The following is a 19,133-nucleotide window of genomic DNA, read 5'->3' on the forward strand; positions in this document are numbered from 1 at the left end:
TTTTCTGTTCTTTTCTGCCGGTAACTGACTCTGTGATTTCTTAAAGATCATAGAACGATTATTGGGAACCAGAATGTTTTCCCTCCCTGTTATTGTGAAAAATAACCTTACAAAGGTGGATAGTGTTAATTTAAAATTCATTTTGTTTAATGAACTATCCTCGGTAGGATGCTACCGGTTCTGCCCGGTTCTATAGAACCGGTAGCTCTGAAGAGCAGCAGACACTGAATCGGTTCTGTGTTTGCTACTGTTTGGCTCACCCACCTGCCTGGGCTTTTACCTATCCTTTATTTCCTACTTTTTCAACCTCAGCTGCTTTGCGCAGCACAGCTGAAGTTGAAAAAGCAGGAAAAAAGTGGTTTTTCAAATGCTGCACACCTGCATGCAGTACTTTTCAGCTGTCCAGGCAGCACAGCTGAAGGTTTTTTATATGCACACACAAAACGTAGTCACCGAACCGGTAATAACACCAGTTGAATCCCACCCCTGACTACCCTTTGTATGGTGAATTTATCTTTATTTTATGTATTCATTTGTATCCCACCTTTATTATGTTTACAAAATAACTCAAGATGGTAAGCATATCGAACACATCTTCCCCCTATTTTTTTCCACAATAATAAACTTGTGAGATGGATTGGGCTGAGAGAGAATGGCTAGCCCTAAGTTATCCAGCTGATTTTCACTGATAAGGTGGGACTCACAGTCTCTAGCCTGGTGCCATAACTGCTAGATCAAATATTAATACTATTTACTGGTATCGATAATGTAGAAACATTGTTTAACTGCATTCGTAATGTTGTTAATAAACAGTCATTTAGTTGGCATTAGATGTCTTTGAATATGTGCAATAAGTAGTGACACTGATATAAAGTAAATAACGCATGTCCTTCACCTATTATTTTCTTGAGATTTTTTTTATTGGACATAGGATAATTTGACAATTAGATGATATGCTAACTATTACTCATCTTGTTGCTGTAAAGAATTCAGGTATAGCAGCAGGATGTTTCCTTAGTGACCTTTTTATTAATTTTATTAAAGAGAAAGGTCTGAAAGGCCCTTCACAGAATTGTCATGAAGTTATAGTCAGGCCAAAATTGTCAAATGTTGTCTGTTCATTATTTTGCTTTTGCTTTCACTCTCACTTGAAAATTTAAAAAGTTCCCATATCTACCCATATCAGGAACCCTGATTATAAAAAGAGAGTGCATGGCTTCCTATAGTGTAACCATGGAAATAGACAAGACATCCTTAAACAAAGTGATTGCACATGCTGTGCTAATTAATCCTGTTCTACAGTTTTCCCTCAGCTGGAAGAAGCAGTTAGATAAATTTTGGATGAGGATTCATGTATGGATTCACAAATAATATGAAATATGTTGCCATTATTGGAGAAGCCAATAGTGATATAATGAACATTTATTTGTAACCTGACAGTCTTAAAGTAAATGTAATCTTTTAGGTGTTTGGTAATGCTATAATATAATGACAATAATACAACTATTTCTAAGATGCTGAACTATTGTTTGATAACTCAGATTGCTGATCATGAGAAAGTATAATTACTTAAATAATTTAGACCTGTTAAATTGTAGTTGTGTGTTTCTTGAATATTTCATCACTTTGTTCTTCCTTCTGATCACCTATAATTTACTTTTGTTTTTAAATACAATGTTAAATATAGCAAATATTTAAATATTGCATTAAAGCAAAAGGACAAAATATTGCAGTGTGCCTTAAAATTTGTACCTTCAGAATGTTGTCTGGTACCTAGTTATAGGTTTTTACTAAGACGTTTTTTTTGTTTTTTGTCTTTAAGCCAGTGTTGACTCCTTGCAACTACCTAGACAAGTTTTTGACGATTTCTTTGAAAGATCTTAGATTGGCTGCTTCCTAGGCCTGAGAGAAGAGTAACTGGCCCAAAGGCACCCAGCTGGCTTTATGCCTATAACTAAAGACTTTATGCCTAGAACTAAAACACACAGTCTCCTGGTTTCTAGCCTACACCAAACTGGCTTCTTTACTAAGACTAGTTGGAAAAACCCACTAATATTTAAAAATTCACATTGCTTTAGATCTAATTTCATATTAGATATAACTTTAAGGCATATATTATTTTAATATTGAAATTATTTAAGTGCAGTGATTATAATTGCTACTATGAAATTGTCCTATCTTTTTCTAAATATGCTCATTAAAAGATGTGAAGATATTGAATAATTTTTAAATAGTGGAATAGCTGAGCTCACAAGTAGATTGCAGATTAAAGACCAGTCCCAACTTAATCTTTTGCTTTGGAGTATAATCACAGTAGACCCTACCAGCAGCAGATACCATATAAGGGCACATAATCCAGTGTCCTTTCCCAATATTTGGATGGCAACTTATGCCAAGTTTCAAATACAGGGAAGAAAAAAGTAATAATTTCAATACTGCATCCAAGTAGAACAGGTGCCAGCAGTTAGATAATACAATGCTTGAGCCTGTCATTAGAAGTTAGACTAATCTCATGAGAAATAAATAGAACTAACTGCATTTAAAATATTTATTTTAAATTTAAGATAATAAAATATAAGTAAATTGGTGAAAACAAATTATAGAAGTATTCAAACAACAATGCTATTGTTTACAACTGAAAAGGAAGATTTGAAAAGAAGATTTGGTGACTTAAATGCTGCTTTCTTCTACAAATGACATTGTCTCCCTGCTAGATGGGGAAATATTACAATTTATTATTTAATAATTACATGATAAAGTTTAATGATATTTGCCATCTCCCAATCCTACTGGGCCGTGATGGCGAACCTATGGCACATGTGCCACAGGTGGCATGCAGAGCCATTTGTGCGGGCACGCAAGCTCCAGCCAAACTTAACTGCACTGCATATGTTTGCGACTCCCAGCTGATTTTCAGCCCATTTGAAGCAGTTTTCAGCCTCCCAGAGGCTCGAGGGAAGCCTCTGCAGCCTTGGGAGGCCGAAAAACTGGCCTTCCAGAAGTGCTGAAACGGGTCCGTTTTCAGCTTCCCGAGGTTGCAGAGGCTTCCTTCGAGCACCCAGGAGGTAAAAACAGCCTCAAATAGGCCAAAAATCAGCTGGGAGGCATGCACAGTGCAGGTAAGGGAGTGGGGGGGTTGCATGCGCATGCATGGGGGGATGTTGCATTGTGGGTGCCAGCACATGCATATGGGCGCTATCGCACACATGCACGCTTTCGGCACACAACAACAAAAAGGTTCACCATCACTGCTACTGGGCTATCTCCTCATGGTGTTGGGGAGTTCCTAGAAAAAATGAATGAAGAACTTTGGAATTGCTTGCCAAGAGAATACTGTATATCCCCAACAGAGTCACCAAGTCCTTGAGGGTCTTCCCAGCTGCCCAGCAGATGACTTGTATCTATTCATATGGAGGAATGAGGGAGAACGCAGTGATAAATCATTTTTATACTTACATTGAGAAAAAATACATAGAAAGAAAACATGAGATGATTTACAATATAATACCAGATGATGAACCTCTCAGATCAGATGGCACTCCACATGCCACTGAGGAAAAGATGAAGATTTTTCAGTGTACTAATGATATGGCTCGGTTAAAACTTTTGGAACTTTTAATTGGTGGTATTGCCATATAGGAAAAGAAAATCTGAAGCTGAAAACACATGGAACATGGAACATAAGAAGCACGAACATGGGGAAGCTGAACACAGTGAAAGAATAAATGAAATGAAATTTAGAAATTGACATCTTATGCATCAGAAAATTGGGAATGGGCATGGTTTGGACATTTCAGATGTAAAAAAAATCACACTATTTATTACTTAGGACATGAAAAAGTAAGAAATAATGGTGTTCCTTATATTGCTAAGCAGGGAATAGCAAGAACAATTTTTAAAGATGCTTTTTATTTTTATAACTCAACGTGGTGAACATGCCTAATAATCTTTACTCCTATTTTTTCTACAACCAAAAAACCCTGTGAGCTCAGCCTGAGTGTATGATTAGCCCAAATCCCAAAATTTTATGTCTAAAGAAGCACAAGAATTCACTTTCCTGGGTCTATAGCTGATGCCTTAACCAGTAGAATGCAATCATTGACCGTCAAACAAAAGAAAACTAGATGACAGAACAAACTGTGGAAATTGTCAAAGAAATTAAAGAAGCCAAAACCAAGGACACAAATATCAGAAAGGAACTTAAAAAGGAATTTCAGAGAGAGATGTTTGAAGAGACAAGAAGGAGTATTACAATAGCATATGTCAAGACATAGATGATAGAAAAATAAGCCTGGGGAAAAAAAACTTTCAAAAAAAATTCTGAACTGAAAATGGGATTCCAAGCTTCAACTTATATGTTATATGTTAAAGGACACCAATAAGCAGGTTTTATTTCAAAGAAATCAAACAAAAATTAAATGAGATATTGAAATATGATACAGTTTACAGCCCTCTTACAAGATACTCCCTGTTTATAAGAATCTCTGGTATTAAAGTTAGAATAGCATTCAGTCAGAAGCCTGCAGGGACTGATGTAATACTCATAGAAACATGGCAAGCAACAGAGAAATAATATTTCTATCCAGTCCAATCAGTACAAGAAATCTGGAGAATAACACAATGGCCAACAAATTTGAAGAGATCAACATTCTAATTTTAAAAAAAAGACTTAACAGTGTGTGCAAGCTATCATACTATATCCTTAATTTCACATACCAGCAAAATAAAGTTTAGGATTGTCCAATGAAGATTGAAGCTCTTTATAAAATATATATAAATGCTGGATATTCATAGTGGCAATTACCTAGATTATTCTTCAATTGTTTGGACTATTCCACTTCTTGATAATTCAGTGGGTGTACAAGCAATATTAATTTCCTCTGTTTCTTCTTCTAAAACAAATCCAACATATTTTCTTCACTTTCAGTGGAGAGGAAGGGAAGACTCTGATTTTGATTCTGAACTTTCAGAATATGACAGAGTATATCTTGTGTCTGAGGCAGTAGCTTTCGCGGGCTACAGCCTCAATAAAAATATTGAGATTTGTGCATTTGTTCAATTGATCTTCTGAAAATAGCAGTAACTTCAAGGGTATACTGGTTTTGTGAGCAATTTTTGAAAGAAATATATTCTTTCTCAAATTGCTAATGCTAGCAAAAGTATTCAGACATAGTTAGTAGCTTTATTTATTTTTGGGTTTTTTTGCCAAATTACCAAGACATACTACCATTTAATTATGGTGATTTTTTTTTAAAAGGCTGATATTCAAGCACACTTTAATAATATATTGACATTCAGTCTGGTTATTTAGAAAACAAAATTTTAAAAAGGACACTATAGTTACCATATGGCAGTATATTTTTCTACATAACAGAGCTTAATGCTGGCTTAATTTGTTGAATGGCATAAATCAATAAAGACAATTCTACTACTTACCACAATTTTTCCCATAACACTCACCTCTCCACAGTTTTTAAAATCATTTATTCATGTTCCCATTTGCATCAACCTGCAATGAGATTTAAGAAAAAGAAATTTCTTTTGGTGATAATTTTTTTTAAATTTTTGATGTTCCACATATCTTTATCTGTTATAATAGTTCTAGATACCTACTGTATGAACTTCAAAGAATAATATACGAATTAAATGCTAAAATAGTAGGGAAAATTACAATTTTTTCATTCTTTAGCATGCTCCAGTATAGCATATGCCTAAAGCTTGAAATAATTCTAGTATAAAATAGGTAAAGATGTAATATTTTTCTTGTTGTTTTGGTTATATTCTTTATTTTAGCTGCTGATGCTTAAGGATATGTCTGCATGTTAATATTTAGTAGTTATCTTTAGTAGTTTTTAAATTATATCAATTATATTTTCTTCTGTTTAATTATAGACACCAGAGCTTTTAAAAAGATGGTAATGGTGATAAATCTTATTGTTGCAATCTTTGTTATGATGATGAGTTTTCATTTTGTTTTACAATGGTTGAGTGATGGAAATTAATATTAGTTTTCTTTGATTAAAATAACATACAGTGATCAAACTTGTCTTTCAAGCAGTGTTATGAGCAAGATTATTAAAGGCACATTTTCTTATCTTTCTATTGTTGTATTTGCATTATTCTTCAGGTCTTGCAAGAGCTAAATCTGTCCCTAGTCACACATACTCTAATGAAGTGGTAACCCTTTGGTATCGACCTCCAGATGTTCTCTTAGGCTCAACAGAATATTCCACTTGCCTTGATATGTGGTAAGAATGCAGCACTTTTAAAGAATCCATATATTAAGGACATATTGACTTGTATAGTCAAATTGTATATTTGACAAGTTATGATTGTAGTTTGTGCATACCTATCTAGAAACCTAATGGGACAAAGAATCCAGTGAACAGTAACCAATATGGTGCTCTTTATTTGTGTAGTGCATTTCTAAATTCTACTGAAAGAAGATTGAAAAGGAACAAATTGTCTGACTGTTTAATTTCATTCAGTTATTTTAGCCCATTTCTCAAACCTATCAAGCTTTTTATGAATTTTATTTCCTGCCATCTAAACATTTGATAAAACAGTCCTAGTTTTCATTCAGATGGTCTAACATTTGGGGGACTTTTGCTTCTTCTTTCTTTAAGTTAAGGAATAAACATTTATAACACCACTCACAATAATAGGACACTGGAATAGAATTCTCTAAGCAGCACCTATTGAGGCACAAGAGGCCTCAGTAATTTAACTTCATTTGCCAGATCAGATGAAAGGAGGCCAAAAAACTTTGTAGGTCAGTGATACTTATTACAGAAAAAGCTTCCTCATTTTCATTGTATTGCTTTGGAGTATCTTGAAGACTTTTGTTTATCAAATATTAAAATTTAGGTTTCCTTGGAGAATTTTTACAATTACTTAGTCTGTACATGGAAGAAATTATATAACTACTGGTGGTTTTATCTTCAGCTTTTAAAATGTAGAAGCATTGTTTTGAAGATGGGACAGTTAGCATTTCTGCTAAGTTCCAAGCATCCAGGATCCTGGTAGTAAGTACACTGGAAGACAATAGCTGTTGTTATACATTTTTTCACCAACCAAATTTTAGGAAATTAAGAATGCTAGATTTCAAAGGATTTTTTTTTCACTATGCCTTTTATCAAACATAAATAAAAGACTGCATTCTGCTTCCATGTGCACTTTCTTGGTGTGGGAGGAGAAGGAGAGGGTGAGGAATACAGTAATTGGCATGGAAGTAGAATGTTACTGTTTCATTTTCATTTTATGAAATCAATTTTCAAGTCATTTAATTAGAAAAAACACATTTCTCTCTACCATCTGTGCTTGAAAATTACTGTGCATGATATTGCAATCAGCTTCTATAGCAAATTGTAAAAAATTTCATTTGTTTCTGGAGTACCAACAACAAAAAGCATATGAATCTTCCAACATTGCCTATGTGGTTAAGTACTTACTGTGTAGATAAACAGATTTCTGTTACTGTAGTATAACTGAAGGGAAAATTTGGGTAATAAGCTTAACTTGGGCGGAAATTCTGAGTTCATTTGTTCTCTGTTTTTGTTTGGACTCTTGCAGTTCCTGCATTATACTAAAGTTTTGTCCAAAAATATGGTTCTGCTATCAACAGACATTTCCCTTAAGATGTATTACTTCTGGGAATGTTTGTTTGTTCTGTTTTTGTGGTCATGAAAATGTAATTTCATATTATTGATTTTCATTAAGGATATGAAAATGGTATGTACAAATTAATTGAATGTTGTCATTTATTCTGATTAAAAATGACTACCAGTTTTTGATCAGATAAATTCAATGATCATAATTTTGACAGAAATATATTCTTAGATTTGAAACATTTATATAGGTATTTTAATAGTATAAGATTTCTAAAATGAAATTCATTCTGAGGGAGGCTATCAAACCAGTCAAAAACTTATTTTCCTTGTAATACATATGACTATTTCCAAGGTAAAATTAATCATAGCTGGAAGACAAAAACAATATCTTGTTACTAATAATCATGAAACATTGAGGTCTCATGATGTAGGTCTTCTAATTCAAAAGTCAAAAAGACATAAAAGACCTTTCAGGAAAAATGTTTTTGTTCCAGGTGAAAAATGATCCATTACTGATTACATCTATCAAATATATGAATCCACCAAAATTATAATTCATTTTCTGCAAAATACTGAACAATTTCAACCTGCAGTCTGGAGCAAATATATCAAACTAGTTGAAGTAGATATATGCTCTTGGGTACATCTGATAGCAGCATTTAAATGTTACACATTGTCTTCAACTGAATTTCAGCTGAATCTATTCCAAAAAATATGGTAATATATTTTAAAATACCAGCTCTGTGCTCATGTATAATTTTGCCCACCTTATATGCTTTGTCATGCAGAAGCAGCATTATTTTCTGTATTTTACTATAGCAAAATAATGGGAACTGTCCAGGCACAGTGATTCATTTCCATACTATTAGACTATAGCAGACTTTTCAAAGGGCTGCCAAATTTATGAGTCCAGTCCAGTTTATATGTGTATTAAATTTATATTCTGCTATTTTATTGCCATCTTAGAGGTAGTCCCGAGATTATGGAGTTATCTAACTTCACTTGAAATTTCCCCCCATGTTGTTATTTTTCAAAAAACTATTACACAAATTTATTTAGATGATTTGGACGATTTGTGGTAGAGTTGATCTGTTTTTTTGTTTTATTTTGTTCAACTGAACAAAATAGTAAACACAGATATAGGCAACCTGAGATAGTAAACACAGATATAGGCAATGTATTTTGATTTTGGTTATGGGTGGTCTGTTTTAGATTTTATATTTTTTTTACTGTATCTAAAAAATGCTCCAAATAAGAATTTTCTATTTTTTTCTGTCAGTATATTGTCAAAAAATTCTGACCTTTGAGGACAATTTTAAAGCCTTCCACCAGTTAAGGGTCTTTTCACAGAATAATTTTCCTTTTATCTTAGAATCAATTATTATTTTTCTCATCATTTTTCTTGTTTATTTGTAGACATATACAATAGCATTTAGACTTAGATAGTGTTCCATAGTGCTTTACAGCACTTTCTGGGCAGTTGATAATGTCAGCATATTGCCCCCAACAATCTGGTTCCTCATTTTACTGAGCTTGGAAGGATGCAAAACTGAATCAAAATCAAACTCCAGGCTGTGGGCAGAGTTTGCCTGAAATACTGCATTAGAACCACTGCACCTAGATGTATTCTGCATTGTAACATTTATTTAACCAGCATCACTGCTTCAACTATCCAAACTTATTTGGCATTTTCCTATCCCACAAGCCTATGCCTGAAACATCTTCCTAGAATGACTGTCTGAAATTATTTAATTCAATTTAGATTTCTTCTTAAATTTTTATCTTTTCCTTTTTTTATTTTATTGCAGGTTATCAAAACATATTTATTAAACTAGATAATCCCTGACTCATTGTTCAGAAGCATTTTCTTACCTAACATTCACCTATGCCCCAACCCATGTACTCCTCCATATAAATACATGACATCTCTCATGTTTTCCCCATGTACCATCCCCAACCTGTACCCTTTGTCTATGCTCCCTATCAGCCCCCTTTATTTGTTTGAAGTTGGTATGGAACATCAGTAATCACAATCAAGTTTATTCTTCCTGCTGGCTTTCCTATGTATTTATGGGAAATTCTCAGGAAGCATTGGAATAATCTGTTTGTAGCAGCATAGTAGTGCTAAAGTGGCCACAACTTTAACAAATTTCATTCCCATGGGAGTATTGGAACCTAGCATTCTGGCCCATTTGAGGTATCTTGTTTCAAACATTGCCCTATGATCCATCGTTTCACCTAATTGAAGGTTACAAAAGACACAATAACTTTAGAATTATATAGATAGCAATTCAATCTATCTCAGGTTGCCTATATCTGTGTTTACTATCTTCTATTATAGAAATTCTATATTTATTTTAAATTACAATAGAAAGCCTATACCTGGATAACCATCAGAAACAGTATAACACAGGGGTAATGTTATTGAGAAATTAATACAGAAGAAAATAATATTTGTAATTGTGGTTATTTGTACATTACATTTTATTTTTGATTCCTCTGTAATAGAGGAAGAGATGTGTGCTGTATAACAATGTGATTTGTGTGGAAATATGAATGGAGAAATTAATAGAAATAAAGTATATTCATGGGTACTATTTGCACATCTATACATGTATGCAAATTGTGCAAGTTATCCCTTAATTTTCATAATTCATCAGTCCTTCATCTGGAAATTACAGTATTTGGTTGCTATAGTTGTTAAGGTTTTTTTTAAAAAGGCAAAGAAATACAAATTTAACCATAGGACAATGGTGGGAAGCAGGTGGCAGTGGCTGTAAGCTATTTATACACTTCATTTGTCACTGTATGTCATTGGAAAGTAACCAAAAGCTAATGATTCATATTCAATATTAATATTCTCCAGCTTTCTGTGTAAATAGCCACTAGCTATTTAAGAATATTAATGAAGCTATCCATGGCATTAGTAATAGTAAAAACAAGCAGTGGGAATCATTGTGGAATATATTATAGTGTACTAGTCTCACCATGTAACTAAGTGATTTGTAATATGTTAGAAATATTATATAATATAAATCTGCTCCAGTTTATTATTTTAGTGCCTTTCTTTTAGGATAGTTAGTATTCTTATTTAATATGATTACAAGTATAAATCCATGTAATTTTTTTTTTAAATGTCAACAAAGTAATCCTGAAAGTTAAATATGATTTTTTTCTATTTTTATTTATTTTATCTTTCCTAGCTTTTGTCCTGTGGTTAAGGAAAAGAGGAGAAAGATGCTAAGTTAAGCAACATGATTAGAATTTCATTGTTGCTTTTCCCTTTTAGTTTGCACTGATAAGTAAAGAAGAATATAAAACTAGAAGCTGTATAGGTCCTGGAATTTGATTTGAACTATGTTTTCTTCTTTTTTACAGTCCTCTGCTATCTAAGCAAAAGCAGTGAACCCATTTGGTTCTTGATATATATCTTTCATATATCCACTTTAATACCTCACTGATGCATCCCTCCTACTTTAGATTTTTCATTCCTTTTATATTTTAGAGGTAGAAAATCAGTAGGATATTAAAGAGAAAGACAGCACTTTATATATCTTTCTAGAGTATTTATAGTTCATTTGAGACCATGATTAATTTGAAACTTGAATAATGGGTAGCTTTCTGCAGTGATGTTGCTTCTCATTATTTTCTATAGTAACATGTCCCATCAGCCTTTGTGAGTGATGATAGGAGCACCACTTTTAGGTAGTCCTCATGTACTGAACACAGTTGTAATCAACAAGTTTGTATGGAGGCCATGCGAAAGCATACCCTTCTCTTGCGCAGCTTATGAAATCTCATTCTCATGGTGTTTTTGGTGGTTCCAGAGGCTATGTGACAACATGGTGTGCTCATGGCCTCCAAACTCTCTGGGAGTTAAGTGAAAGGGCAGTACTCTTGCACTGCCTCTGACACCTCTCAAAATTGGTATGGTGAGTAGAATCCTTCTTGTGGAAAATGCTTTTGTTTTAAAAATAGTAAGATAAGGGTTTTTAAATTGGACACTAAAATGAATTAGATTTCAATCAAAAGAGACATATTGAAATTTGGCTAACGGTTACAGAATGGTGCAAAATATTCTGATACTGGAAATGTTAAAGGATAGTTTTGAAAAACAAAATCAGAAATAAATATTAATGTTGTCCTGTCAATGTTTGTGGAAGTGATGTTGGTGGTTCTTTGATTAGGCTGTTGTTTACTGAGAGAGTCAGAGAAGCCCAACCAAGGAACACCAAGATCGTTTCCACCAACATTAACAGAGTAAGCCACTAGTATAAAAAATGAAAGCAAGCCCCATTCCCTTCTAGGACCGATGATATTATTTAGTTTGGTAATGAAATGTCTGCAAGAAAACAGCCAAGCTGCTTTCTGACCCCATGGACCCCATGGTTCAATCTGAACTTTGTTGCTGTTAGTTGCGAAGTCGTGTCTGACCCATCGTGACCCCATGGACAATGTTCCTCTACGCCTTCCTATCCTCTACCATCTTCTGGAGTCCATTTAAGCTCATGCCTACTGCTTCAGTGATTCCATCCAGCCACCTCATTCTCTGTTGTTTCGTTCTTCTATTGCCCTCAATTTTTCCAGCATCTTTTCCAGTGAGTCCTTCCTTTTCATTAGGTGGCCAAAGTATTTGAGTTTCATCTTCAGGATCTGGCCTTCTAAAGAGCAGTCAGGGTTGATCTCCTCTAGGACTGACCGGTTTGATCGCCTTGCAGTCCAAAGGACGCGCAGGAATCTTCTCCAGTACCATAGTTCAAAGGCCTCAATTCTTTGCCATTCAGCCTTTCTTAGGGTCCAATTTTCACAGCCATACATTGCAACTGGGAAAACCATAACCTTGACTATATGTACTTTTATTGGTAGGGTGATGTCTCTGCTTTTTAGTATGCTGTTTAGATTTGTCATAGCTTTCCTTCCCAGGAGCAAGCATCTTTTAATTTCTTGGCTGCAGTCCCCATCTACAGAGATCTTGGAACCCAGGAAAATAAAATCTGTCACTACGTCCATTTCTCCTCTATCTGTTTGCCAGGAATTGAGAGGGCCGGATTCTGAACTACAAATATCCTTTTCTATCAATCCTACCTACATAATTCCACACAAAATTCATGAAGTCAATTCAGCTTACTGAAGTAATAAATGTTAATTTATTAATATTTTGGTTTTTAGAGTTCATTGCGAATTGAGGATATTGGAGCCTTTTACTTGCATATTAGTAGGGTGTACTCTTTGTTCTTTTCTCCTCTCCTTATTGAATACTAACATTAAATTGATGGTCATAAATGAAATGTTCTTTGGGGTGATTAAAGGTAGTTTTGCCCAATCAAACCCAAATGTATTTTAGGGTCCTGCCAAAGAATCAGGAGGATTAATCCATCTTCCTAATGATTCCAACATTAAGGGAGAAGGGCACTGTTTTCCATTATTTTGTTACCAGGCCTTTGAATAAAAAGTATATACAGAGAGTGTTTTTCCTCTTTGGAAACAAAATTTTAATTCTATATATTCAAAACTACTAGGTTTATTTATTTATTATATTTTTATCCCCTCCCTTTATTACTTTATAAGTAACTCAGATATCAATATATATTATTTAATTAAGGATTTATTGGTGTCCTGACTTCGTTAATTTGGAAATAATTCAAGGTGTTTAAACATACCTAATATTCCTTCTTTCTCCTATTTTCCCCACAACAATCCTGTGAAGTGGATTGAACTGAAAGAGAGTGTTCAAAATCATCCCACTGGTTTTCATGACTAAAGTGGGACTAGAACTCACATTCTATTGTTTTCTAGCCTAAACCCTTAAATATTAAATCAAATTGGGTGGGGCAGCATTCCTATACCAAATAGTGGTGAGTTACTGCAAAATTATTTTGATTATATTAAAGTTGTTAATGTGCATTTACAGAAATAGTGTTCATAGAAATATTGATTATGACTTTATGACTTCCATATTAAGCTTAATCTTTTACAAAAGCATTGCTGAAGCTGATTACTGATGGATTGTGAATAGAATATTCTACATAAATAGTCATAAGAAACTCAAAGAAGCCTCTGGATGGTGTGGAAAGCATTCAGTATGTATACATTCTAGAAAGTATACATGTATCGTCTTCTTTGTTCTTTAAGCACCCAATCACTTTATTTCATTGCAGTTTCTAATGGAAGTTTGTAATGATTTGCGCTATCATCTTAAAAAATTAGAATGGTTCACAAATTTGCTTTTTAAATTTGTAGTTGCAATATAAGAATTTAAAAAAAATTATTCATATGCTAGCAGCTATGTTTTTTTTTTCATGACTGTACATGTATATATAACTTCCATGAAACTGCATGCAAACATATGGTTAAAGTTACTTTTTTATTCCTATGTCCTTAACCGAAGATTGGTACACTTCTATCTGGGATGGCCATCCTCATCAACAAGGGCGCATCTTCAGGACACACATGGAATGATGGAGGAGGAAGGGGACATCCACTTAGCAGCCAGATCAGCCTAATCAAACCCTGGCGATCAATGGGATAACAGATGTCTCTGCCAGATTGCCCTCACATTTTTTTATTCCAACACTAGGTTTCTGTGCAAGATCATGTCGATGCCATGAAACACAATACTCTGTGTTAGAAAGAAAAAAAGGCAACAGTCTGCAATTAAAATTAAACAATCACTTTAATTCCATGATTTAGATAAATATCTACAAAACCTGTTTATATTTTTGTTCTGGTTGTCTTAGTAATAGCCGACCCTATTTGAACAAGGTTTGTCTTGAGTGTAAAGTTCTGCAAAGTTGATCTGCAAAGTTCCAGTTGAGATGCTATATGCATATACCAATAAATAAATAAAACGTGAGCACCATCTAGTAACAATAAAATAAATGGTTATGAAGTTTTTCTTTATTCTATTTCTTGTGATACTAGAGCCTTCTATCACTATAATTTTGTTAACAGAAAGGGATATCAGTTTTCAGTGCTCTATTTGAAGCTGTTTTGTAAAAAGAACAAGTCTGAGTTTTTCATAGGCAATAACAGTAATGTTTCTCATACTTACTCACAGTGAATAAAACTATCTTCAGGGTGTGTACGAGGGTTCATGCAGATTTTTTTGCCCTGTAATTTATTTTATTCTTGTTTTTTAGGGGAGTTGGTTGCATTTTTGTGGAAATGATTCAAGGAGTTGCTGCTTTTCCAGGAATGAAAGATATTCAAGATCAGCTTGAAAGAATTTTTCTGGTAAGTTCATCTAACCCTTCTAGTGAGTTTTAATTTTGTTACCACCCTGCTCTTATATAAAAAATGGAAAACTGAGAATTGTTTTAGATTATTAGTATTTTTGAACAAAACAGTGCATTAACTAAAATGATCTTTCAATTATAAAATCATTAATTACTAAGGACACTTTTTTCCTTCTCTAATGAACTTTTCATTTGTAGACTGTGATTCTGTAGACGTTTCCTTATATTCAAGCAAGAGATTCTTATTTTGAACATTATTATTTTTGGATTGATGGTTCATGTCTATCATTTTCCTTTTGCACTGTCCATCTGGAATATAAATGTTCAGTTTTATATATTTTATTCATTGTTTTCAAGAAATTTTTATTAGAACATTTTTTGTAGTATAAAATACAAATTAAAATAAAAATCAGGAAAAGGGAGAAAGAGAATAGGAGAAAAAGAAGTAAAAAGTAGTGATTTCCAACTCTTTTCAGTACAATTCAAATACAGCCTCATTTTGTTTTGCATTTTGAATAACAAGAGATTTATATAGTTATATAGTTAAACCAATCTTTAACTTAAAATTTCATTTTAATTTTCATATACAATGCTGTCAGCATGGCTCTTTTTCTGAAAGAAAAAGGGAGACCAGAGAGAGAGAGACAGAGACAGAGAGAGAGAGATCTAGGTTTCCTTTCCCAGTCTATGGCCAACAATCTAGACAAAAAACTTCAAATGCCAGTTTTATATCATTCTAAAAATCAAAACATTTCTTAAAAATTAATATCTTATAATTACAATAACTACAGCTCTACATTTATTATCCTTTTCAATTGAAATGCTAATAAATACTTACCGTATATACTCGAGTATAAGCCGACCCGAATATAAGCCGAGGCACCTAATTTTACACAAAAAAACTGGGAAAACTTATTGACTCGAGTATAAGCCGAGGGTGGGAAATGCAGCAGCTACTGGTAAATTTCAAAAATAAAAATAATTAATTTGGGAAACGATCTCACTATCATGAAAGGTTTAATTGATTCACTAACCCAAAAGAAGAAGATGATGATGACAGCGGGAGGCAGGAGTCACTCTCTTCCCCTCCCTCGGAGGCCCCTGAGTCAGGAGTTGCTACCGCCGGCGCAGCCCCAGTCCCACATCGCCTCGGGAAGGGAAAGGCAAAAAGGAAGAGCCGCGGCAGCGCTTTGCAACAGCGGCAGCGGCACCGGAGGCTCAGGCTCAGCGGCTCCTGGTTTTGCCCCACCCTTCCCAAGGCAACGCGGCACCGGAACCGCACCGGCGGCAGCAACTCCCGACAGCCCCAGATGTAGGGAGAAGGCAAAAGCGACGGAAGATCCTTCAGGGGAAACTGAGGGGGAGATTCACCCTTGGTCCAGATGAGCCCCCTTCCCCGCCCCTAAGGAAGCAGAGGCAGCCAGCAAGGGCAGGCAAGCCCGCTTCACAGACTCCGTCCATCCTCACTCCCACCCAAAGCCACGAAGTCTCCCAATCGCGCAGCCCAGAATCGCCCTCTCCCTCAGGGGCAGCAACGACGCCCGGTTTTTCCCGAGACAAGAAGCTCCGCCGTGCAATGAAAGCGCCCTGGCTCTAGGCTCGCGGGCTCAGAAAACAACGCGAGCCGAGGTCGCTTTGGCTCCGCTCGGCTTCTCCAACATCCGGCACCGCCCTGTTCTATGTGCCGGGCCCGGCAAGTCCGAGCAGCCAGCGCGTGGAGCAGGACGGCGCCGGAGATAGTTGGCTGCCTCTTTCGCAGCACGGGAGGCCTCCCCGGCTGGCCAGCTGCTCTCCTCCTTCTCTGCCTGTTTGTTCTGTGTGACCGAGGAGGAGGAGACCGGCCGGCTGGTTGGGGAGGCTTTCTGCGCCGAGGAGGCGGCTGTTGGTGTCCGGCTTTGCTCCGCTTCTCCGGCGCGGCCCTGTTCTTTACTTGGGCAGCCGGGCGCCCACAACGGAAGGGAAAGGCAAAAGCGCTTTCCCTTCCCGAGGCGACGGGAGGCCTCCCGGCTGGCCAGCTGCTCTCCTCCTTCTCTGCCTGTTTGTTCTGTGTGACCGAGGAGGAGGAGACCGTCCGGCTGGTTGGGGAGGCTTTCTGCGCCGAGGAGGCGGCTGTTGGTGTCCGGCTTTGCTTCGCTTCTCCGGCGCGGCCCTGTTCTTTACTTGGGCAGCCGGGCGCCCGCAATGGGAAGGAAAGGCCTCCCCCAACCAGCCGGCCGGTCTCCTCCTCCTCAGTCACACAGAACAAAGCGCTTTTTGCCTTTCCCTTCCCGGCGACGCGGGACTGGGGCCGCACCAGCGGCAGCAATTCCCGACAGCCCCAGCCGGAAACCTGAGCGGAGCCCGGGCGGAACTGCCTGTTGCCGCCGTGGGCGCCGTTGCGGGCGCCCGGCTGCCCAAGTAAAAACGGCCACGCCCGGAGAAGCGGAGCAAAGCCGGACACCAACAGCCGCCTCCCTCGGCGCAGAGAAGGCAGGCAGAGAAGGAGGAGAGCAGCTGGCCAGCCGGGGGAGGCCTACCGTGCTGCGAAAGAGGCAGCCAAGCGATCTCCGGTGCCGCCCTGCTCCACGCGCTGGCTGCTCGGACTTGCCGGGCCCGGCACATAGAACAGGGCGGTGCCGGATGTTGGAGAAGCCGAGCGGAGCGAGCGACCTCGGCTCGCGTTTTTGAGCCCGCGAGCCTAGAGCCAGGGCGCTTTCATTGCACGGCGGAGCTTCTTGTCTCGGGAAAAACCGGGCGTCGTTGCTGCCCCCTGAGGGAGGGCGATTCTGGGCTGCGCGATTGGGGGACTTCGTGGCTTTGGGTGGGAGTGAGGATGGACGGAGTCTGTGAAGCGGGGCTTGCCTGCCCTTGCTGGCTGCCTCTGCTTCCTTAGGGGCGGGGAAGGGGGCTCATCTGGACCAAGGGTGAGTCTCCCCCTCAGTTTCCCCTGAAGGATCTTCCGTCGCTTTTGCCTTCTCCCTACATCTTCCCTCTGTTAAAATCCCCACACACACACACACACTTATTTTCGGGCGGATAGATTTCGTGTCTAAGCATTCTCACATGACGGTGGGTCTTTCTCCCCCCCTAAAAACAGTTAAAAAAAGAAAAAACAATATATCCTCATGCAAGAACTTTTCTGCTTCCGATTACCCCCATGCTTAAAAGTTGCAAAGGAAACACGGAAGCAGGGAAGCGCCTGCCCAGCTCCGGAGCTCCACACCATTTTTTTTTTTCAGAGGGGAATCTGACTTGAGTATAAGCCGAGGGGGGTTTTTTCAGCACAAAAAATGGGCTGAAAAACTCGGCTTTATACTCGAGTATATACGGTAATATATCATTTTGTAAAAATGTTCTTTTAGATTAAAACCATACCTTATTGAATATATTAATTTTCTAAATTCAATTTCAACAACATGTTCCAAAATTTCTAAAAATGAATTCATCACATTTTCAAATTTATTTTCTTATAGGTTCATGACAAATTGTATTCCCAGTGTCAATCTTAAATTCAAATTTGGAATGGAGATCCTGAACATGTTCTGTTATGATTTAAAGTTGTACCTGTGGATCTACTTTTAGTTCCATTAAAATAATTTTATTTGAATCAACATCATAATAAACACTCATTTCAAAAATACACTCTTTTTGAAATGTGTGTTTCAAAAGTCAGTTTTATCATTTGCTTGTGAAACATCCCCAGTGGTTTGAGAAGTTCCTTTACACGGTTTCATTGTTTTATTCCCACTGTTTCAATTATTTTGTTTGAACATTTCTCTAAAATGCTTCTCATGACATCCAGCTGAGTTGGTTTCCTCCTTTGTAATTTGATATTCACCTTGTTTATTCAATCAAACTTGGCTTTCCCACTCTTTTATATTCTTTGACTCCCTCTTGTGGCCAAAGAGCAAATATTTCAGGTGGCAGTCCTACAAGTCTGAACATATTTTAAATCAATCAGGTTGTTAAGGTTGGAAGCTTTTACTCTCTCACAAGCACCTCAGAGTTATGAGTTATAGATCCTGGCAGATTTATAGATTTATAGCATGGCAGATTTATAGAAATAGGCAAAATTGTGTCTTAAAAATTACCAAAAGAATTTTTGTTTATATGAATTATATTGATCAATATTTACCCAATTAAAAGTACACTCATTTGCAGATGCTACCACTTTGTGGAATTATATTATTAATAATATTATAATTATATTATTAATCATTTGGCAAATAATTATGATTTCATGGTCTCCCAAGAAATTATTGGGCAATCTCCAGGGGTCTAAGATCATACTTTAAGAAACATTACTCTA

At 36.7% G+C, this 19,133-nt stretch overlaps 1 protein-coding gene across 6 annotated transcripts in view; it reads left to right on the forward strand.

Annotated features, from left to right (window-relative positions):
- Window positions 1-19,133, forward strand: part of CDK14 (cyclin dependent kinase 14) — a 262,489-nt gene that overhangs the window by 146,490 nt on the left and 96,866 nt on the right. For all 6 annotated transcript variants that reach the window (XR_015745745.1, XM_026686419.2, XM_087946055.1 and 3 more), the window contains 2 exons: window positions 6,128-6,248; window positions 14,750-14,843. Coding sequence is in view for 5 of the 6 variants with exons in the window: in XM_026686419.2 (XP_026542204.1) it covers window positions 6,128-6,248; window positions 14,750-14,843 (215 nt within the window). In the remaining variant the exon portion in view is untranslated. The remainder of the gene's footprint in view (window positions 1-6,127; window positions 6,249-14,749; window positions 14,844-19,133) is intronic.

This window comes from Notechis scutatus, chromosome Z (genome assembly GCF_049901735.1).
Source record: "Notechis scutatus isolate UNSWTSFEM ecotype Mainland chromosome Z, rNotScu1.2, whole genome shotgun sequence".
Lineage (NCBI taxonomy): Eukaryota > Metazoa > Chordata > Lepidosauria > Squamata > Elapidae > Notechis > Notechis scutatus.